Source organism: Tamandua tetradactyla, chromosome 1 (assembly GCF_023851605.1).
Source record: "Tamandua tetradactyla isolate mTamTet1 chromosome 1, mTamTet1.pri, whole genome shotgun sequence".
NCBI lineage: Eukaryota > Metazoa > Chordata > Mammalia > Pilosa > Myrmecophagidae > Tamandua > Tamandua tetradactyla.
This window is the reverse complement of record NC_135327.1, coordinates 107,969,713-107,993,677: the sequence shown is the minus strand read 5'-3', so window position 1 is coordinate 107,993,677 and position 23,965 is coordinate 107,969,713. Positions and strand designations below refer to the sequence as shown.

Genomic DNA, 23,965 nt, shown 5'->3' with positions numbered 1-23,965 from the left:
ATGGCTACAGGTGCAAGATTGTTCAAAGGTTTGGTGTCAGGAAGATAGGGACATTCCCATATGAAGTTTATAATTACTCAGTTAGGTTGGAGATAAGACCATAGCTAAGGTAAAGGGAAAAGTGGTAGGGATAAACCAGTGGTTCTCAACTAGCCAGTGATTTTGCCCCATCCCAGGTGGCATTTAGCAATGTCTGGAGATATTTTTGGTTGCCGCAATTGTCCAAGAATGCAGCTAAACATCCCACAATTTATAGAATACCCTACCATAGCAAAGAATTTTCCAGCCCAAACTGTCAACAGAAACCCTGGGTTACATGTGTTGGCAGGATTTCCCTAGGGAACAAGGGAGAAGAAGGGGCACCATGCAGGATTAAGAAATGACAGACACAAAAAGTTAGTTAAGTGGGGTCAGGGGACTCAAGGTCATCAGGAGCAAGAGTCCCGAATAAACTGACATGCACATATTTATTGTGCTCTTATATGGGAACTGCTTTAGGGAGTGTAACAAAGCAAGATTATTTTAAATATCTGTCATGCCTGCAAAGCTACAAAGTTTGGTCCCAGGAACTGTTTATTACTTATCAGAATGTTTTCTATATAGCTCTCTTTGGGCTCCAGAGTCAGCATCCTTGAGAGCAGAGTGAGCACTAACCTGCCTGAAATGGCAGAGGCAGAACTTTCTCACAGTAAGCCGGATTAGATAAGGTGCATATAGGCTGGACCTCATTTCACAGGAGACCAAGGGGCTGTGCCTCCAAGGTTATTCTGACGTGGCTCTGCCAACAGTCAGAGGCCTGCTTCTGGGCCCCAATATATGTGTGAGGACAGTGAGAAGTTTAAAATATCCACTGAGGAGAATGGGGCACTGGCTATGAAATCATGCTATGGTTGCTTTAAAACATTTAGTGCTCATTAGAGCAAGGGGACCAGCATTTTTTATTGGCAACAATCTGCATTGTTGTATAATTTTCTCCACCAGTTTGAAAATTGAGTATGGGCTCAGTGAAGTGAAAGTTAGACTGATTCATGGATGGAGTTTTACTAAATGGGTGTAGTGGAAGGACAGCGGAGTTGAAGATACTAGTAAAAGAGTGATTAAAGTGATGGATCATGGAGTCTAAGGCAGATATGGAAGGATGTACATAAAAAGAGGCTAAAAAGGAGAGAGAAGATTGAAACATATGTAGTAAATATGTGAATAAAAGATATGAAGTGATAAAAGGATGGCAGCCAGAAGGTGAGAAACAGACTTCATATTTATTTTGCAGCATGGTTAAAATGATGGCAAGATCCAAAGTGGACCCAAAGGTAGGTAGATGAAGCACACTGAAAAATAAAGTTCACAGTAAATGAAAAAGACAAAGAACTAAAGGACCAGGGTGATGAATAAATTACACATGTGAGCAATGTAACCCTGAGGATGAAGGCAGAGTTGGGACAGGAATATACCTTTGAGTGCACCCCTAAATCCTATATCATTCCATTCCTAAAACGATACATGAAAAAAGCAACAATAAGTGAATTAACATAATAATTATAACTAAACAGACTCCTACAGGATCTGTCAAATTATGGGAAGACCAATCAAGGAATTAGCCACACAGAATCCAACAGTTCAGTTCTCAGCAATACACAGAAACCAGCTTTCCAAAACTAGAGTTGGTTGAGGGACAAAGTCCCAGAAACACTGCTTCAGTGTCCTCTCTTACTGGCATCTGCATGATTAAATAAGGCATGAATGAGCTTAATCAAGGTTAGAACACTGTTTCTAAGGTAGAGGGGTACATCGGTGGGTCACACAGGAGAGGCTGCCTCCACATAAATATTCTGCCAGATACAGGAGTGAAATTGGAACTCATGGGGAGATTCTTAAATAGACGAGACAAAAAGCAGACAAAGTACTAAAATTTGCAGTAATGGAGGGAAATGCCTAGAAAGTTGGTGGATAAAAGAAATACAGAAAATAATACTATAATTTTCTGCCTAGGAGACAGCTGAGATGGCTGTGATCTTTCCAGCTTTGAACTGTTGCTCCATATGCTACTGGTAGAATTTGGTACAAACTGCCATCAAAACCACCTGATGGAGCTTGTTTAAAATCTTAGACTCTAGGACCTTATCCCAGAGACTATGGTTCATACCATTGTACATATTTCAGGAAACAGTGCATGTATTTAATACAGTATTGATTTTTAGGCACTTTAAATGTATTATTTTATTCAACCCTCCCAACAACTCTACAATGTAGACATTATTATTTTCAATTCACAGAGGAGGAAATCAGGCAGTAAAGCCAACAACCAAGCCCAGACAGCGTGATGTCAGAGCCTATTCTCCTCCTACTGTGCTATCATGTTAAAATTAAAGTTAACTAAAATGAACATTTTCTTTCTGCTTTTGACTAGAATTATATCAAGTATGTTGCTGACAAGTCATCAAATATTGATCATAAGCTATGATTGGCAGTTACATGTTTTTATATAAACAAGAAAAGTAATTATAATGTAATAAAATCAGATGGGAAAACAAAATATTTCCAAACATGGTCATATAAAAATAAAATAATAAAGGGCCTTGGTGGTAAAAGAGTTGTAAATAATGCCTACAGAATCTCTCACACTTATTACTGCTTCTTCTATCTCCTTGGCCCTATATTAAATACAAATTTAGCTGTAAAGTTGCTCAATTCAGAAAAGGGGAAAAATAAAGGCGCATATATTCACCTCTTTAATATCATGATTGTCCTATCTCTTACCACCATATGTATCCCTCCATCCCTCCCACCCTCCCTCCTCAATCTCTCTTTTATTCATCTATTCAACAAATTTTGCTAAGCATCTAGCATGTGCTGGGCACTACAGCCCTAAAGATAATGCCAGTCTTAGTCTAGAAAGCCCATGTATCAGGGGCAGTAGCTCCAATGTCTGCATCTTAGGCCAATTTCCATGAGTCTAGAAATGGCCTTTTTGGTTAGATAGAGCCCACAGTGATCTCAGCAGCTTCTGAGGGCCTGCAGTCCACAAACGTGGCTAAAATGCTATGGGGACTACTCATTTTGGGTTGAGCTGGGCCACTAACAAGGCCCAATCTGGCTAATCACTTGGGGAAAAAGAAACAAGGCATGAGGAGAGTTAGGTAGCTCAGAACCCTAGTACCACTACTCCAAGCTATCAAGTCTTCCTCTTGAAGGATCTAAGTGAACAACTGACAGGACCCAAGCAGCCAGGGGGAAAGGCACAGCTCATTCTCCTTCCAGTGTGCTGTTCCCTTTTGCCCTGTACAGTGAGGTGCCTTCCAGCCCAGAAGGTGTTTTTCAGAGCATATGGGGCCCAGAGGCTCAACAGTCCAGTTGAGAGCTCCCTCCCCAGGGACCAGTAACAGGGCCCTCCCTTAGAGAAGAGCCATTCCCAGATCCTTTTCTAACCCTCTTTCACCATCTGCCAATAAAACTTGTCCATGCTGGGGAAAAAAAAAGAAAGTCAGGCTGACTCTAAATCTTAAAGGAACTATAGAAGTTGGCCTGGAGATGGGAAGAAAAACAAGAAGAGAAATAGAGAAGGGGGTGAAGTATATTTTTTCATAGGTATTTGCAAACCAAAGGATTTCAAGTCAAAATCATTTTTTAAAAAATAGGTTTAAATAATTGTTTATGCCTTTCTCAAGGAAGATATCTTTATACTATAAAGATAATAATATTTATAAAATTCAGTCTTTGAATACTTACATCTATTTCATTTGTTAGCATTTCTTCAAGAAGACCTGTAAGTTCTTCATCTTTTTTTGTGACTGTAACTACACAAATCTGTTGTGAAATCCTTTCTGAGATAAAAAGAAAAAAATAAGAATTTTAAGTTTCAAACAGAACACAGAACAAAGTTCTAGTATGCTAAACCTACATTCACAGGTTGTTCAAAACGACTGAACAAAGACAGTGAGCTCTTGACTTCAGGCCAAGAGGACCAGCCTGGCCTGCTCACGGTGATGCCCTTGCCTCTTTTCACCACCCAAATCATAATCAGGTATTAAACATCTTGTGAGTTGGTAACCTGGCCATTGAGCAAACTACAGAATAAGCAATAACAGGACATATTGGGAAGGAAGTAATTAAGTGAGGTGACAACTATTTGGCTCACCAATTCAACCCTTCCGCATTTACTAAAAGCCTCCTAGAATCCCACCTCCAGGCAAATTCTTCTTATAGACAACTGGATGTCTCCTATGGGCACACTGACTGTGCTACCTTATGCTCTAGCTAACTGTGGTATTTTCCTTGGCATTTCTTTAAATTTAATCACTTCAATACAATTAAATTTCTGCTTGATGGACTATTACCACAATGAAAATAATTAAATGGGTTCTCTTCAAATACAAAATGCTCATTTGAGATTGTTTGATTTTTAGAAGACATTAAGACAGATAAGACAAAGAAACAAAATTTTAAAATGTATTGAGGTCAGAAAAGTATGGACATGAAAACATTATCACCAAGAGACAAGAGAATTACTTGAAAACGATGAAATGATGTAGTAGTGAACAATAAGGTGTTACTCGCAGTGGGTGAGACCAGGGGATCCCTTGCTGTCTTGCATACAAGATACGCAAGTCTTAATCAGAGGATAATATCACACAAGCATGGATTTTGAGAATAAAGCTAATTCAAATATTTGCAGAGTGGAATTAAATATGTAGAGAAATCTGGGCTTGCAATATCCCGGCAAAACACCAGTTGGTTTTCCAAATGTTTCATGCAAAATAATAAATTATAATGATCAAAAATTTTAATGTGTAAATACAATATAATTTACTAAATACAACAATTAATGTGATGATACCACAATCATTTTGGCATATTTGTAAAATAATACATAAAATTAAGAACAATTTTTAAAAATAAAACATGATATATGCTGTGGATTTCTCCTTTATTGTTTCATCATAAATCCTTCTTTATATAATTCCAGACTCAACATAACATAAATCAATAGTAATAAGATAATTTATAATGGGCCCATTACTACCATCCTCCAAAACTGAAAAACAAATAAAATGAAGCAATTAAAAATCTGACAGGCATTTTTCTTATGCCATGTTTCAGATATTTTAAATATAAAATTATTTCATTTAGGAATCTTTGCATTGCCATACAAATTTAACAATCAATTTCCACACACACTCACAAAAATCTGATGGGATTTGGGAGAAAATATCAAGCCCCATTTATTATACTCCATTTGAGGTCTTTCTTAGTTTCAATAACACTCTGTAGTCTTCAGTATAGAGTCCTTCTACAGTTTTCTTTAGATTTATACCTATATATGTGGTTTTTCATGCTACCATAAATTGATATATTTAATTTCATTTACTTGTTAATATATAAAAAATATAATTATGTATGCTAACCTTATATTTCCTGTCCTGACATAATGAATTTGGAAGTGCTCTCTCTTTTCTTATTCTCTGAAAAAGTGGGTAAGATTGATGTTATTTCTTCTGTTAGGTAAAATAAAATGCCCGCCTTCATTGGGCATTGCCAGCAGAAAGCACCTTTCTGGGAAGAGCTTTTCCAGAAGACAAAATCAACTGACCTGCAGGGGCTTTCTGAACAAATGAAATACACCCTTTAGGGTTACTTATAAACACCACCTGATGATAAAAGCAGTTTTGGTCCAGTAGAAACAGCTTATCAGTATGGACAAGCACACTATAGTGATCAATATTTATCTGCTCCTCACTGTAAAAGACCCAGAAACATACTGTCAGCCAATCAGAACGCTTCCTCACCTGCTTCCCCATTTGCCCTATATAAGCTCCTCCTTTACACTCCCTCAGTGGAATTCTCTTCTCCTTTCTGAATGGGTTGCTGTCTGATTCATGAATCGCACAATAAAGTTGTGAGATCCTAAACTGCATTATTTTAACAGCTTTCATATGTTCAAATACATATGCCTAAAACCCACCCAACAAAATTCTAGTCTGTTGTTTCCATGAAGCTTCAGAAGTAGTTATTGTGGAAGCAGTTCGAAAACCTCCGTTTAGTAAATGGACTGACTTTCCATAACGTGGACATTATAAAAGGTTTCCGCTCTAAAACAAAAATTGCCTACCATAGCTAATTAATCCCACCCACCCAATTTAAAAACTCTTTTGGGATAATTTTGCTGTTTTCACACTCTCTTCCTCAACTGTGGTAGTTGAAAGATTGTGAGCTTAGTGAGAAAGATGTATTGAGTCACCCATTACACAGTCAGGAAATTCAATATTTCTGATATAAAACTATTAAAGAAACTGAAATCCACCCAACTGCTACTCCCATCTGTCTGGCTTATAAGGGTTTTACAGTTTATCCATGCCTTCCCTAACATTGTAAAACACTTATCAGAAAAGGAAATGCAATCTATATTTATCAATAACAGATAAGGAACTTCATAGGCATTCAATAATACTTGTGAAATAATTGAGGCAAATATAACTTTTAAATTTTATACAAATTCAATTCATATTCTGAACAAATGCTAAAAGTAGTATATTCAAGACCCGTGTGTAAAATAAGAAGAGAGACAGACCAAAGATCAATTTCTATGCAAAGTCAAATTTTCTGTAAGAAGTTTATAAATATATCTAAAAGAAAGGCAGGAGATATAGAAACAATAAAAGACCTGACATTATGGGATTTTAATGAGTATTAAATATGTTAATAGGTATAAAGTTGCGTATGGTGCCAGGCACAAGTAAATAATAAATATTGACAGAATTATTGTGGTAGTAGTAGTCACTAGACAAGAATAGAAATTAAGATTCTTAATACACATCTGTCATGGGTAAGTTCATATGTCATCTTGGTTAGGTTATGGTATCCAGGTTTTGGTCAATGAAATACTGTTCTGATCATTACTGTGAGGGCATTTCATGGACTTAGTCAGGTAACTGCAGCTGTGGCTGATGACATCTAAAACCAGCAAAGGAGATCACCTTCAGCAATGAGAGAAGTCTCCTCCAATCAGTTAAAGGCTATCAAGGGAGAACTGAGAATTTCAGCAGTCAAAAAGGAGAATTTCCATCTCTATTTCAGCCAGCCAGTTTCTCCAGGGGAATTAATCAAACCCTTCATTCACAACAGCTCCCAATTTGTGGTGTGCCTTACGTAATTCAGACAAGCCGATCCCTTGGCCAAATGGCCCATTCCTATAATAAATCTCATAATATTTAAATATATATGTAATTATTAAATTTTATACAATTTTTATAATCTGTATATATCCATCCTGTTCATTGTGTTTCCCTGGAGAATCCTGACTAATATAACATCTCCAACTTCAAATGTCCCTCATGGTCTTAATAGTTCAGGATTTGGTAAACAATCCATATCAACTTAATCCACTAACCTTTTTTGCAAATTTCAAAGCTTCACCAAAATATGCAGTTATCATGTATAAAATGGATTACACATCTTGAGTAACAGTCCTATGTTTTTACCCTTGAATTCCTCTAAAACTAAAATGAATATTCTCTGGTTCTTTCATTGCTTATATCTTAGTCTGTCCCCTGGGTCAATGCTGAAGTTGACTGCTATTAATAATTCCACAACCAAGCACTGATAATCTACTGATCTCTCTACTCCTAAAGTGAAATGGAATGTTAATTTACATTAATGTTAAGATCTTCATCAAAAGAGACAGTAGCAATGAGTATACTTGTTCTATGCACTGATATCTAGAGGTCCAGAATAGGACAGAATGACACTATAGGAATAGGGTTCAAATAAACTGAACATCCTCAAAACCACAGTTACACTAACAACCCTGTGATGGACAATTTCATGTGTTAACTTAGCTAGGTTGTGCTGCTCAGTTGTTTGATTAGGCACAGGCCTAACTGCTACTGCAAAGGTATTTTGCAGATGGAGTTGCATTAATAATCAGTAGATTGCATCCACTGCTGCTTGCCATCAATAATCAAAAGAGGAGACTGCCCTCAGCAATGTGGGGAATCTCCTCATCCAAACAGTTGGAGGCCTTAAAAGCCAAAACTGAGGCTTTTAGAAGCCAGAAAAGGTCATTTCTTTTCCTCTATTCCAGACAGCACATTTCCCCTGGAGAATTCAGAGTTTACAGCAGCTTGCAGCCTTTTGTCAGAGTTTATACAACAGCTTGCAGCCTTTCCTATGGAATTCAGACTTGCCAGCCACGATGGTAGCATTAGATATTTTCCTATAATAAATCTCATATATCCTTTCTGTTCTGTTTCTCTGGAGAACACTGACTAACATATCTTTCAATCTATCCTGGGGAGGGAGGGAGATACACAACATATTTAAAATTATTTTTTTCCTGAAGAACAAAACTCTTTTCAAACATAATATGATTAATCATGTTCATTTTTTTTTCAAAGTAAACAAAGCATTTAATAATTTCCTTGGAGATAATGATGAAATCAAAACAAAAATGAAATACTAGGATTTTTAATCTGCCATTCTAACTATTAATAAAGCACTTCTTAGAAATTTTGAGGTTAAAATAAAAGCAAAAACAACACTAGGCAGACCATAAAATCATTTTACTTCCCAGAATACTAAAAACTCTAACACAGAATCTAGTCATTTTTCTCTCCCAAAATAGACCTAAGGAAAAATTAAAAAAACATTGAAACCAATTTTAAATAATATCTAATCTGTCAATGTCATATTAATATAATAGCCTCTGAATTTTAGTTTTAAACATTACCCAATTTTTAAGATTTTATTTTTAAAAGATTCCTATATAAATACCTCATAGCACATAATGAAATATTGTGAAATAAAATGTCAGCAGGGTAGCCCCCCATAAAAGCATTTTAATTTATCTTTTCTGATTTACACTGAATAACATTTCACTCATCTAAAGAATCTAAATGACACACAGCTCAACATGGCTTGATGGAGAGAAAATTCAAACAGGAACATGACTTGAAGTCTACAAGTTTCATTAAAAAAAAAAACTGTAATCATTAAGTCCAATATTATCAGTTAATACCTTATCCCCATGTCTGAGAACTTCTAAGCAGTCAAGTTTTGTGCACAATTGTAAGTAATTAATAAATAGGCCAATAATAAATAATGTGCAACTTGATTTTACTTTACTGAACTAATATTCATAAATTCTTCACAGGATTCCCAACTTCTTTATGCCATATGAGGCAATACATGATTACCGACAATCCCGGGCCTCACACCTCACTCTTCAGCTGGACCACACAACCTGCAGCTCCCTGAATACACGATCTTTGGACTAATGTACATGCTTTCCCTGCCTGCGGTGCCATTTTACTTCCTTGTCTAATTCTTCAATAAGGACATCCATAAGTATCATCTACTTTAATGAACATAGACCAGTGTTTTGATGTATTTTGATGGGTGTGGGGGAAAACATCAGGGAGGTAAGATTTTTTAAACTACAATACACCCCACATCTGCAAACCTTTAATTCTGATACATGAAGAGTTTTCTCATGCATGCATATGCACATACCCAGTGTTCTCCTTATATCCGGACACAATCACTACACTACTGAGTGTGAAAGATCCTGGGGAAAGGCCCTACAGCGTAGGGTTTCAGAAAAGGAAACAAATCTACATGTACTGAAACCCTAAAGAGGTCAATCATGGGGCTGATGTTCAGGGAGTTAGTTAGTACCAATAAAGCCAGGCCAGTTCCTTAGAGGCCGCAATCATTCTGATATCAGTGAATATGTTCTGATTATTTAGCACTCAATCCACACTGGTAAGGTCTAATACCATCTTTGTTGTTTACTGGAATAGACACTTACATACATTATTTTACTTAAAAATCACACACACACACAAACAAGGAATAAGGGTAATTCTCGCCATTTTATAGATGAGCAGAGTCTCACAGAGGTTATATAAATTGCCCAAAGTCACATAATCATGATTTGTTAACCTGAGCTGTCTAAACTATACCTGCGTGAAGTAAGCACCCTAACCCATATTTTCACTCAAACAGTATTCAGCATATTGAATTAATTTTTATCATAGTTTTTACATTGTATTATATTATTAATTTGCCTTTCTCTCCCACAAGGTCCCAAATTTCTACACTTCTCAAATTATAATTTCACACCACCGCTCATAAGCTTTGGCGCAGGGCACCAATAAAGTCTCTATGCTACAGTCATGAATAAGACACATTCCTGCACTTCATCTTGTAGAATAAATATTAATATCATTAAATTAAAAAGATTGTCTAATTCTCTAAAACAGAATGCAGAATAGTATTTTTTTTAAACCTGAATATAAGGAAGAAACTAAATATCTAGGAAGAGAGACCTAGAAATTATACCAGAAAAGTCAATTTCAGAGAAAGGAATAAAATTATGTGGCCACTTTCTTTCAAACTAAATAACTTTAAATATAAAAACATAAGTATAACTATCAAAAAACCTATCTAAAATATTTCTCTTAAATCTACATTCTCTAAAGGAAAAAAAAATAAAGAATAAGATCTGCCTTAAAACTATCACTTCCAAGTTTACTAAGCTTTAGCAAAATTTCAGAATCATATTTTTCTGAACCTTAATGCAACACACACACACACACACATTTTCTCCTTAATTCCATTTGATAATATATAGCTATACATAAATATACAGTTACTTGCTCCCATATGGAAGTAAGAACATAAATTCTGCATATAAAGATGACATGATTAACAGAAAGTTTTAAATAGAAAACTTCAATTAATTTGCACACTATTCAATATAAATGCTTAGAAAACAATTTCATTAAAAATAGAAGAAAAAGGAATTCTAGAAAGGTGGCCACCGCAGTACAGGCACAGCTTTTAATCTACAAGAATTCCCACATAAAAATAGAACAACTAGAAAGAAAATTCAAACAGACATGAACAGCATTTCCAACAAACAGCTTACAAGTATCTTCATAACACCCAAAATACAGCCAAATTAAGACAAAGAACCAAAAAAAGATGCAAGACCTGATATAACAATATCGGAGCAGGAAGAAATAGAAGAAAAGTAAAGTAATGGGGTGTCTGACCAACCTGGTATTAGCAGGATCCCAAATTAGCCAAGATACATATTCACCAAAAATCAGAGTAGGGCAACTTGAAAACAGCAGATGTAACTGGAAAGGTTTTACTCACTCAAATAGCCTTGTGTGGGGTCACTGAAGAGAGCATTTGGTTAAATGTGATGGAACTAAGGAACTGAGTATTCTCAAAATTGGCATGTCAGGGTCCTCTTCTAGCACAGAGTTCAACCAGAGGAGAAACTGAAATTTAATCAAAATTAAACAGGACAGAGATAATTAAGTCAAAAGAAAGAGGAGGCCCACATTGAAGTGGGAGAAGGGAACAGGACCAGGAAATCTCAGTACTAAGCTGCCATTTTTATAGACACTATAAGAAAACAATAGAAGAGGGCTATCCTGAAACTGTTTCCTTCTGAAGAGTCAAGAAAATCAATTTAGCACAAAAAATGAGCAATGGAAAAAGCATCAGTGTGAAATTCCATAAATAGTTATTAGAAGATGAAAAAAAGAATAAGAAGCAGAATAACACCTCTACGAACAATGAAAGGATGTCAGAAAGATATGTCTATCCAAGTGGTCAGAACTGTAACTTAGTATTCCAAACTCGGCTACAAGACATTAAGGTAATGATACAAGACATGAAAAAACAATATAGTTTAGCTGTGTAAATTATAATTCTGGTATCAGAAATTAGGTACCAGAACTCAAGAAAGAATTATTAACTAAAAGGAAAAAAATTATTTCAGAAATGCAGACTAAGTTAGAAGTGAGACAAATTTAAACATAACACATAATACTTTAAGAGTAAAAAATGAACTTAAATAATAATTGCACTGAATAAAAAATCTATCAAATTATTTAATTTATAATAAATCATAATAATCTGTGCTTTTAGAAGATAAGCTATCAGTTCATTAAGTTGAAAACTGACAAAAATAATGAAAAATTATTTCTTTCCTATATGAACTATACCATTGGGCAACAAAATAGTAGATTAAGGAAAGTGTTTTGTGTGAAAGTATCTCATCCAATATATAAAAACCAATTGATACAATTAGGATATCATGATTTTGCAATCCCAGTGAATTAAAATATCTGTACATGATAAAATAAAAGATAACTAGACATTAGGAATCTCCTGATGAAAAAACCTGCCACATTTAGTCTTGCCTTAAAGACGAAACTAAGACTAATCAAGCTCTGGATCCACCTCTCAATTTGTAGAGGACGGAAAAACATACATAAACATACAAAACACTATGCACTCATAAAATCCAAATTAGGAGACAATCTACAGACCAAATTGGCTGGGTTCTATAAAAGATAAATTGTAAGAAAAATAATATGATAGTGAACATATAAATTAAATGACATTTAAACTGTCATTTAAAAAATGATCATGAGTAAACTACAGTGTTGAAGGATACACATCTGAACAATAAGGTTCTAAAGAAATTTGAGGATGATTGCTATAAAATTAGAATGTCTATTACTTTTGAGAAGGAAGAGGTCATAATTGAGAAAAGGTACAGGAAAGGGTTTCTGGGTGGGTGGCAAAGTTGTACATCTTGATCTGAGTTATATTACCAGATATGCATATCATTTTTTAAGCTATGATTTGGTTTGGCTTGGTTTTCTCCATCTGTGGCTTATTTTACAATAAATGATTTTAAAATATTTAAGGAAAAAACAAAAGAAAATATATCTGGAAGTATACAGTTCATCTCATCTGTATTTCTTCTATTCATTCTGAAATTATCAAAGGACAAAATAAGATTTCAAATACATCACAGAGAGATATAAAATATCATTAAAACAATAGAGGGAATTTTTAAAATTAACTTGCAACAAGAGAAAAAATACTAAAAACATGAAATAGCAACAATAAAAGCAAAATGCTTTTATTTAAAAGGCTATAAACTTTAAAAACTTACTTTATAGAGGACTTTAAATTCTAATTAATCAATGCAATGTTATTAATAGGTAGTTAGTAAATATTATTAACCTTCTTTAAGTAAAAAAGAATTGAGGTATACAGCAACTTAACCAAATTATTGGATTACTTGTTACTGGATAACTAACAAGTAATATTATTCTTCATTATAGTAAATATATATTAACTCATTAAATCCTAACCAAAATCTTCTGAAGCAAGCACAATTATTAGGTTCTCTTTACAGAAGAGGATTTCAACAATTCCCTTAGAATCACACAGCTAGTAAGCTGAGGAGCCAGGATTCAAACATAGGAGCCTATTCTAGAGTCTACATATTGCCAGGATCTAAAAACAATATAGTCAATTTCCCAACTCAGCATCCAATTTACAAGTTTTTCTACCTATTTCATTGAAGTGAAATTATATTCTCACACACTTATGGAGTAACCAGGATTCTATGCAGTTTCCAGTACACACTTTTGCCTTCCAAATGTGAAGCATGTAAGAATATAAGAAAAAAATGACATTACTGGGGGACAGGGAGAATAAATGCTCTTTCGCCGTTTCAAAGTAATAATTGGCAAATGTCAGTATTTAATCACATATTTCATTGATTAAAACACCCACGTTTCCTCTGTAAGAGATCTCTGAAACAAGGGTGGCATCTTGCCATACTTCCTGACAGGTGGCCAATAAGCCCTTCTTTCCCTCTCTCTCTCTATTCTTTGTGTGTGTGTGTGTGTGTGTGTGTGATTGATTCCAAGAACTTTAATACATAAAACAGATTTGTGTAACCACCACAACAATATACAAAATGTCAATTGAATGGAATCAAAATATAATCTTTTGAGACCAGCTTCTACTACTCAGTGTAATTTCTTTGGAATTCGCCTAACTTATTTGTGTGTTCATTAATTTGTTAAGTCTGAATAGCATTCCATTGTATGGATGTACCACATTTTGTTTACCAATTCACCTATTGAAGGATATTTGGATTGTTTACAGTTTTCAATAATTATGACAAGAGCTGCTATAAACAACTGCATACAGTTTGCTATATGAACATATATATTAATTTCTCTAGGGTAAATGCCCAGGAATGAGCTCATTGGATCATATGGTAAGCATCTGTTCAATTTTATAAGAAACTGTAAAACTATGTTCGAGTGCAGCTGTACCATTTTACATTCTCACCATTAATACATGGCAGTTCTATTTGCTCTACATATTCAACAGCACTTGATACTGTCAGTATTTTTTATTTTAACCATTCTGATAGGTGTGTGGTGGTATTTCAACCAGTTTTAATTTGATTTGCCAATATTATTTTCATTAGTAATATTTCTTGTAAGATCTTTGTTCAATTTGTGTGTTAAAGGTAATAGTGGCCTCAGGAAACTGGTAGAAAAAGTATCCTCTTCTTACTTCTGGAAGTTATGTAAATGAGTGTTATTTCATCTTTAAACATCTAGTAATATTCAGGAGTGAAACTATTTGGACATGAAAATGTCTTCTTCTGGAGGTTTTTTAAACATGAATTCAATTTCTTTAATAATTAAAACTACTAAGGTTATCTGATTCACATTACGTAAAATTTGATAATTTGTACTTTGTAGTTCCACAGGATTGATCCATTTCATGAAAATTGTCAGTTTAAGTGTGTAGAGTTGTCATATTCTCTTATCATAATGTTAAGGCTTAAAGGATCTGTAATGACACCACCTCTTTCATTACTAATATTAAGAACCTTTTCTCTTTTTTCATCAGTCTTACTATAGTTTATCAATTGTGTCAATATTTTAAAAGAGCCAGCTTTAGTTTTATTTTTACTAATATTTTTGGTTATAATTTCCTTGATTTTCGCTCTTAACTTTTCTTTCTGGTTATCTTTCCTTCTTTGGGTTTATTTTGTTCCTCTTTTTCTAGTTTTTTTCAAGGTGGAAACTTACATCATTGATTTGAAAATTTTCTTTTTTTTTTTAACATGGGCAGGCACTGGGAATTTAACCCAGGTCTCCGGCATGGCAGGTAAGAACTCTGCCACTGAGTCACTACGGTACTACCCCTTTCTTCATTTTAATACAAGTAATTAATGCCATAAATTTCCCTCTACTGTTTTAGCAGCATTCTACAAATTTTGATATATTGTATTTTATTTTATTTCAGTAAAAAATATTTTCTAATTTCCCTCAAGACTTCTTCAATGACCCATAGGTTATTGAAAGGTATGTTGTTTAATTTTCAAATGTTTGAAGATTTGTTATCATCCTTTTATTGATTTCTTAGCTTAATTCATTATGGTCAGAGAACACACTTTGCATAATTTCAATTCTTTTGAAATTTTTAATGTTTACTTTATTATGCAGGATATAATTTGTCTTAGAGAAAGTTCCGGGTGCACTTGAATGGAGTGCTATATAAATGTCAGTTAGATCAAGTTGATTGATGGTACTGTTCAATTTATATCCTTGCTGACCTTTTATTGAATACTAAGAGAGAAGTGTTTAAGTCTCTACCTATGATTTCGGATTCTCTATTTCTCTTTTTGTTTCCTTCAGTTTTTACTAAGTGTATTTTGATGAACTGGTTAGATGCATACATATTTGGGACTGTTATGCCTTTTTGGTGAATTGACCCTTTTATTATTAAGTAATATCTCTATCTTAGATAATTTTTGATGTTCTGAAGTCTCCTATGTCTGATATTAAAATAACCACTCTAGCTTTATTTTGATTAATAAGTGCATAGTATATATGATTTTACCCATCTGTTGTGTTTTTTTCATTTTATAATTCATTTATTCCACGCCAATGCCCTTACATGAAAATACCGATGTTCACTCACATAAATTTAGAAAATTTACTTTAAAATGAAGTAATAACTGAATTAGTTTTCACCCTGCACTGAAGTTTCTCATTCTTCAGCAAATCCTGTTTCCTTTCCAAATGGCCTGTCTCAGCCAGCTAGATTTCCACACCACGAAAATCATAGATCTTCAGATCCATGGAGCCCGTAGCCCATAGAGTAATGACTATTGCTCCACACCATTATTAGTGACATCTTCATCTGCTTAAAAATTGTTCTTTATTATCACCCCCAAGTTTTTGCAGCAGGAAGTGACACCCTGCTGACCAGGAATTCCCTTACATTTGATAGTTCTAATTCTGAAGAATAGACCCTGACTCTTTCTTCATAAGAGCTTAAATCAGGTTCAAAGGTTGTCCACAAAATAGACTTCACAATTCCATTTTGTTGCATATGACTAAAGAAGTATCTTTAAAACTGCACAGAAAGTAGAATATCGTGAATCTTATGAAATGAAGAATGGTCTTCCATCATGGAAACTGATCCAATTCTCTGAGCTTGTTGCTTTGAAACTAAAGACCTGTGATAAGGTCACTGCCTCAGTTGACTTCAAATCCTCAGGTCAAAAGTCACAAATAACTTTTGCTCTTTGGCTTTCAAAATGGAACCATTTATCATTAAATGATCCCATATATACAAAATGTGCTACAGACAAACACATTTTTCAAACCCTCTGTTGCTGCTTCTTTGGTAGTTATCACCCTTCACTTTTCAGATTTGAAACAATCTTAGACTTTTTCTTCAGAATGTGTATTCTGATATCAAATAAGGGATGAGCTCTGATTATATGCCTTTCTGCATTTACTACATTCATAGGGTTTCTCTGAAGAATGACTTCTCTGATGTCGAATAAGGTCTGAGCCACTGCCTAATGCCTCCCCATATTCATTACATTCATAGGGCTTCTCTCCAGGATGACTTCTTTCATGCAGAATAAGGGATGTGGACTGACTAAAGGATTCCCACATGTTTTGCATATATATGGTTTTTCTCCAGTGTGAATTCTTTCATGTTGGGCAAGATATGCACTCTGGCTGAAAGCCTTCCCACACTGGTCACTTTCATAAGGTCTAGCTTCGGTATGAATTCTCCAACGTTGAGTAAGGGATAGTCAGTGACCAAAGGCCTTCCCACATTTCTCACACTGATAGGGTTTTCCTCCAGTATGAATTTTCCGATGTTCAATAAGAGATGATTGGCAGCCAAAAATTTTATTACATTTATTGCATTTGAAAGGTTCCTCCCCAAAATGAACGTTCTGATGTATTTTACAGTTTGCAACTCCAGAAGACATCTTCCCCCCATTCCTTACATCCAAAGAGTTTCCTTTTCTTTGTATGAATTTTCTGATGTTGAATAAGGAACAAATGCCAATTACAGACCTTCACACATTTATTACATTTGTATTGTTTCTTTTTTTTTTTTTTTTTTTTTTTTTTTTTTACATGGGTAGGCTCCAGGAATCAAACCCGGGTCCTCTGGCATGGCAGGCGAGCATTCTTGCCTGCTGAGCCACCATGGCCTGCCCACATTTGTATTGTTTCTTATCATTATGAATTCTTAGATGTAGAAAAACGGTTGAAAGCAGTCTGAAGACCTCCTTACATTTATCACATTTATAGAGTTTCTCTAAAGTGTGGCCTCTCTGATAAAGCATAAGGGATGAAATTCTACCAAAGGATTTTCTACATTTGTAAGGACTCTAACATGTGACTTCTCTGCTGTTGAGTCTTACTTAAGACTTTCTCAATATCCTGAGTTTTCTTTCCTCTATGAATTCTTTTATATATAACAAGGACTGATTTCTCATTGAAGCCTCTCCCACATTTATTGCATTAATGGATTTTCTTTCCATTATGAATTATCTTATGAAGCAAAAAGGATGACATTAGATTGAAGGCTTTCCCACATTTTCTATACTGGTGGACCTTCTCAACAATGGGAATTTTGTGGTGTGTACTAAGAAATGGGCCCTGACTCATTGGCATCTCACAGTCAAAGGTTTATTTTCATCATGAATTTTCTCATGTAGAATAAGTGTTGTTCTTTGATTGAAGCTTTCCACATTTATCACATTCATGGCTCTTCTTTGCTGAATGAATTATTTGATGAAGAACAAGGGATAAGTTTCATATGAAGGCTTTTCCACAATAACTGCACTCATGAGACTTCTCTTCAGTATGAAAGTTCTGATGAAGTTTTAGAGATAAGTTTCCACCAAAGATTTTCCCACAATCATTACATTTTAAACATTTCTTCTATGAATGCCCTTTCTTCAATTTTATTAAGACTGAACTTCTTTTGCAGGCCCTTTTTCCTGTGGGAAATTGTTGTGCAGAAATTGGTTTCTGCTGAATACTTTACCCAGATTTGTTGAATTGATTTGGAGGTAATTTCTTATTCTCAAACTTAGACCATGAGTCTGAAAGACATCAACAAATTAAATGTTTCTGTTTTTCTGTGCTAGAAAAATGAAGCCAGGGCCTCAGTGCCTTCTCACTGGCCCCACCATTCAGGTAGCCTTCTCTTTCTCCAATACAGTGATCACATTTGGCCTCCGAAGAGAAAATCCAAGTGAGACCAAGTTCCGGTAGTTCTCCAACATGACATCTTCATAGAAGTCCTTATGAATGGGGCTCAGCCACTCCCACTCCTCCTGGGAGAAGTAGATGGCCACATCTCCAAATGTCTCTGGTGCCTTAGACTTGGGTTCCTCCCATGCAGCAGGCTTTCTCTCCTCCCCCTTGAAGCTCCTCCATATTTGGAACAAGGCAGAGTACAGATAGGTGAAGGGGCATGGCTTTTTTCTTCCTATTCCTCAAGTAAAACTGATTGCTCCAGGAAGCTGAATTATGTTCATCCTCTAGTTTGTCATGCTGATGGCATCTAGCCACACATGCCAAATTTGCGAAGCACGATTCTTGTCCACAAAATAATTTCCTCCAAGGAATTCAGCACTCTGGCCTCCAGGACCTGACCCCACAATGCCCACAATTGCAGCTGCACAGTTACCCATTTGTTTTTAATCTACTTATATCATTATATTGGAAATCTATCTCTTATAGATAGCATATAGTTGGGACATATTTTATTATCCATTCTGAAAGTCCTCATCTTTAATTTGATGTACTGGAAACCATTCACAATTAATATAATTACTGAAGTGATAGGTTTAGGTCAACTAATATTTGTTTTGTGTTTTCTCCTATTTTCTGTTCCTGTTTCACCTTTCTTACCTTCTTTTGGTTTATTTAAACCTTTTTAAAATTTTATTTCTTACATTTTTAATATATATCTTCATATAATTCTCAGTGATTTTTCTAGGCGCTACATTATACATATCTAATCTGTTACACTCTACATACAATCAATATTTCACCACTGTAAGTGAAAAACATAAATTGTGTCACCACGTAACTTCCTCACCCACTTACATTGTTTTCTACGTTATCTCAATACAAAGAAAATATCAACAGATAATGTTATCATTTTTGCTTTGAACTGTCAATTATAGTTTTAAAAAGCCAAGATTATAGGTCTATTCCATTTACTCAGATATTTATTAATTCTGTTGCTCTTCCTTCATTTTCTATTGATCCCAGATTTTTTATATCATCATTTCCCTTCTATCTAAAGAGCTTTCTTTAGCCATTCTTTTAAAGGACATATTCCGGCAATGGATTCTCTTGGTTTCTCTTCACCTGAGAATGAGATTATTTCATGCTTGTTCCTAAAGGGTATTTAAACTGGATTGAAAATACTGGGTTAATAGGGTTTTTTTATTCTTTTTTTCAGGACTTTAAGCATCTTTTTCTCAGGGATGTAAACCTCCCTGGCAACTTGGGATAGAAATCCTAGAATGAGCTGGGACTCAGCATCCCCAGGGACTGATAAAACTTTCTCGACTGAAAGGGGAAAAAGAGAAAGGAGACAAAATAACGTGTCAGCTGCTGAGACATTTCAAACAGAGTCAAGAGGTTATCCTGAAGGTTATTCTTACACATTATACATACATCTCCTTTTTAGTTTAACGTGTATTAGAGAGGCTAGAGGGAAGTGCCTGAAACTGTAGAGCTGTGTTCCAGTAGCCATGTTTCTTGAAGATAAATGTATAATGATATAGCTTTCTCAGTGTGACTATGTAATTTGAAATCCTTGTGTCTGATGCTCCTTTTATCTATGGTATGGACAGATGAGTAAAAAATATGAATTAAAAATATATAAATAATAAAGGGAACAAACGTTAAAACAAATTGAGTAGACTGAATACAAGTGATCAATGAAAGGAAGTGGTATATAGAAAAAAATAGGGGAAACAAAGGTTAAAATATATTGGGTAGAAGAAAATACCAGTGGTCAATGAAAGGGTGGGGTGAGGGGTAACGCATGTATTAGTTTTTTCTTTTTTTCTTTTTATTTCTTTTTATTTCTTTTTCTGGAGTGATGCAAGTGTTCTGGGAAATGACCATGGTGATGAATGCACAACTATGTGATGATATTGTAAGTCATTGATTGTACACCAAATATGGAATGTTCATATGTTAAAAATGTTCATGTTTGTATGTTGTTTTGGTTCATCAATTAAAAAATAAAAACAAAAAAATAAACTAAGAAAAAAATCTTTTTCTACTTTCTTCTGGCCTCCTTGGTTTCTGATAAGAAATCTTCAGTCATTCAAATTACTGGCCCATCATAACTAATGAATCATTTCCTTCTGGCTATTTGGTTCATGTTTACTTAAATTCGATTATGAGGTGCCTAAGTGCAGATTTCCTTGGTTTATTTTGTTGGGGTTCACTGGAATTGTTGAATCTGTAGATTTATGCCTTTGCCAAGTTTAGGAAGTTTTCATCCTTTTTTGTGATTCACTCTTTTTCCTCTTCTTCTCAGAAACAGATGACCCAAATGTTAGCCCTTTTGTTACTGTTCCACAAGTGCTGAGGTTTTTTATTTGTTTTTATTCACTTTTTCACACTGTCATCCACACTGAAAAATTTTTTATCAGTCTATTTTCAAGATCACTACCACTTTTTTGTCATCTGTGTTATGCTGTTAAGCCTATCCAGTAAATATTTACTGTTTTTGTTCAATCCTCAAATTTCCATTTATCCTTCTTTATATTTTCTATTTTTTTGTTGAGACATTCTATCTTTCATTTCAAGAGTGTTTCCCCTTACTGTAGCGTTCTTATGATCACAGCTTTATTGTTTTTGTCAGATAATCCAATATCTATTTGTGTTATCTCAGCACTAGCATCTATTTAAGTTTTCCTGTGTGGGTTTAAATTATCCTGTATTTTCATATGCCAGGTAAAACTTCCAAATGAAAATAAAGTGTTACACAGTAGTTTATTTGGCAATTTTTTTTTCCTATCTTATTGGTACATACAAATAATATTGCTTCTTACAAATCACATCTTAGAATCAATGAAACACTTGTTATATAATTCTCTAATCACAAATAAAACCATATTTTGGTCAACAGCTGCTTAATCTAAAAGAACAACATTATCTATAGTATACCAAAATAGTAAGGACAACCGAACTTAAATTTCAAAATCATCACAAATCATACTAAGAAGCTCGCTCATCTACATACTCATCTTAATCAGGTATGAGTTAAGATTACTCTATGACAGAACCCCAAATAAGATGCTTGGGTACTCAGAAGTTAAAACATAAATGTCTTGTCTCCTTCCCTGTCCACAATATACTACAGAAAACAACAGTTTCCACATAGCAAAACAAATCATTCATTGAAGCATATATGGATATTAACAGAGAAGGAAACAACCTCTCAGAAGCTCAGTTGTCTTTTTATTTAGGAGTCTTCAATACTTTAGCTATGTACTACGGGTTCCAAGTGAAGAAAATAAGAAAATGCATGGAGCCTCTTTCAAGAAGATGCTCCTCTGACTCTGTATGTATTTGTTCTTCAAGGAATTGATGGTGACAGAGAAACAAGAATGCTATCAGAATTCCAGCCATCTTCCCTGGAGGGTACATCAAAGAACGCCTAGCATAATATCTTCAATGTCAAAGTTTTGAATCTAATGCATCTCCATCTGTCAGACTCCTTTGAAACTCTCTCATGTTTCAATCAAATTGTAAGCACAATGGAATTTATTCAGTGCTTTCAATCCTCTGGTTGAATACTCTTTGCCATGCAAAACTTAGTCATTATTGGTGAGATACAAGGTTTAACCACATGTATTCATATACAATGTGTTTTCATAAATGTTCAATCCCAGTTATTCTAAATTAAGTTCTTCACAGTCAATAGCAGTTATAATGTATAAATCTGAACATTTATGAATAAGGAGAAAATATGCTCATCTTTCAAAAGCTCCTCTTCTTTTCTTGAGCATTGGATTTCTTGGTGCACATAAAGTATATAGTCTTCCTTCATGGGTTAGAAAATAGATGCAATTTGGCATCTTTTTATTTAAATCCATAAAACACTAATATGAAATTTCTAATGTATACAGCTTCATTTTACCATATGACAAACCTTCTGTCATGTTAATGAGGAGCCAGAAGAATCTGGAAATATGTCTCTATAAATCCAGCATCACCAGAGACTTATGAGTACTCAGATGGGATTGTACTTTACTATGAACTTTCAATTACTATGCAGGAGAGACAAATAAACCTAAATACTAGGCTACTTCCATAAGCAAGTGGACAAACAATCCAGAGACCTGCCTTCAATTTTCTTGGAAGTTGTATTAGTTAGGGTTCTTTAGAGAAGCAAAACCAACAGGAGATAGCTGTAAATGTGAGATTTATAAAGGTGTCTCACATAAGCTTGAGAATGGAAAAGTTAAAACCACAGCGCAGGCTGTGAAGTTAGCAGCTTCAATCAAGGGTCTAGAAGAACTCCACAGGGAACTCCACAGGAGAGGCTTGTTGATGGAAGAAGCAGTAAAAAATGTCTGTCTTCTTCCTTAAAAGCCTTCAGCTGACTGGATTATCTCATTGGTGAGGAAACACTTCCTGACTGTGGATGTAATCAGCCACAGATGCAATCAATTGACTGATGATTTAATACATCAGCCTTCTGGTTTATCAGCCAGCCACTGCAGCAATGGTCAGGCCAGTGCTTGCCTGTGCAGAGACAACAGGGCATCATTACTATGGCCAAGTTCACACCAGAACGTAAACATCACAGAAGCATTCAGCACCATGATATTCTTCTATTGGGTCTCAATGTCCACTGTTGACTTCTTGAGCTAGTTTTAGTGGTCTTACGTAAATAATGTATAAATCCAAAGGATGTCACATGCTCTCATCTGTTCAAAGTGTGAACATTATCTTCCCCTCTTCCACTGAGTTCCTTCATCAAAAAATCCTTGAGTCTATTTTTTGTCTGACACAATAGATATTTTTGTAAAGTGAAATGTTTTTAATAGTAAGTAAATGCACAGCTCTTCCTGAATGTTATGCATTTTTGATACAGCTTTCAGATTAAAAAACAAGTTTTCCAGTGTGACTCCATTATGATGCCAACATTTATCTGGAAAGCACCATTCCAAAAAAGAGTAGAATGTTATTTGAGCAATAAGAAGGCAGACAAAATATTTTAAAGTGGCACTGAAGACACTCAACATTGTTGAACCTTAAAGTACCTGGTCCAGTATCATCGACAGAAAGATGCCTAAGGTTTCTCTGAACAGCTTTAAAGAGAAAACTCTCAGAACAGGGGGAAAAGTGAAGACAAGCAGTAAAATAAAAGAAAAGCGGCCAAGAAGCTATGATTGCAGGACAAGTGGACAACAGGGACTGTAAACAAAGACCTGTAAGGAAACCAGATGCTAGATATGCATACCAACTTAAAAATGGTCAAGATGGGCTTCAGAGACACTAACTCTATTGTTAACTGTGCATGTTTCAACTAGAGGGCAGTGATATATAAGCAGATTTTTTTTAAGATGTCTTATATTATCAGATCTTAACCACATTTTTAAATGAGTCATTGAATACAGGATGAAGTTTCCTACCTTAAAACTAGAAGCAAGAGCAGACATGTGACATCTTGTCTTCTGCACGTTTTTACATGTGTACATATTAACTATTTTCCAAGTAAAGATGCTGTATTTTTTTTTTTTTTGCCTTTCAAT

General features: G+C 34.8%; 1 protein-coding gene and 2 pseudogenes across 1 annotated transcript in view; all 3 read right to left on the bottom strand.

Moving 5' to 3' along the window:
- CRPPA (CDP-L-ribitol pyrophosphorylase A) overlaps positions 1 to 23,965 on the bottom strand; it is a 368,112-nt gene that overhangs the window by 197,059 nt on the left and 147,088 nt on the right. The window contains exon 6 of the mRNA XM_077157926.1: positions 3,727 to 3,821. Within this exon, the coding sequence (XP_077014041.1) occupies positions 3,727 to 3,821 (95 nt within the window). The remainder of the gene's footprint in view (positions 1 to 3,726; positions 3,822 to 23,965) is intronic.
- LOC143678929 (uncharacterized) lies at positions 13,153 to 17,198 on the bottom strand (annotated as a pseudogene).
- LOC143678916 (zinc finger protein 667-like) lies at positions 17,274 to 22,366 on the bottom strand (annotated as a pseudogene).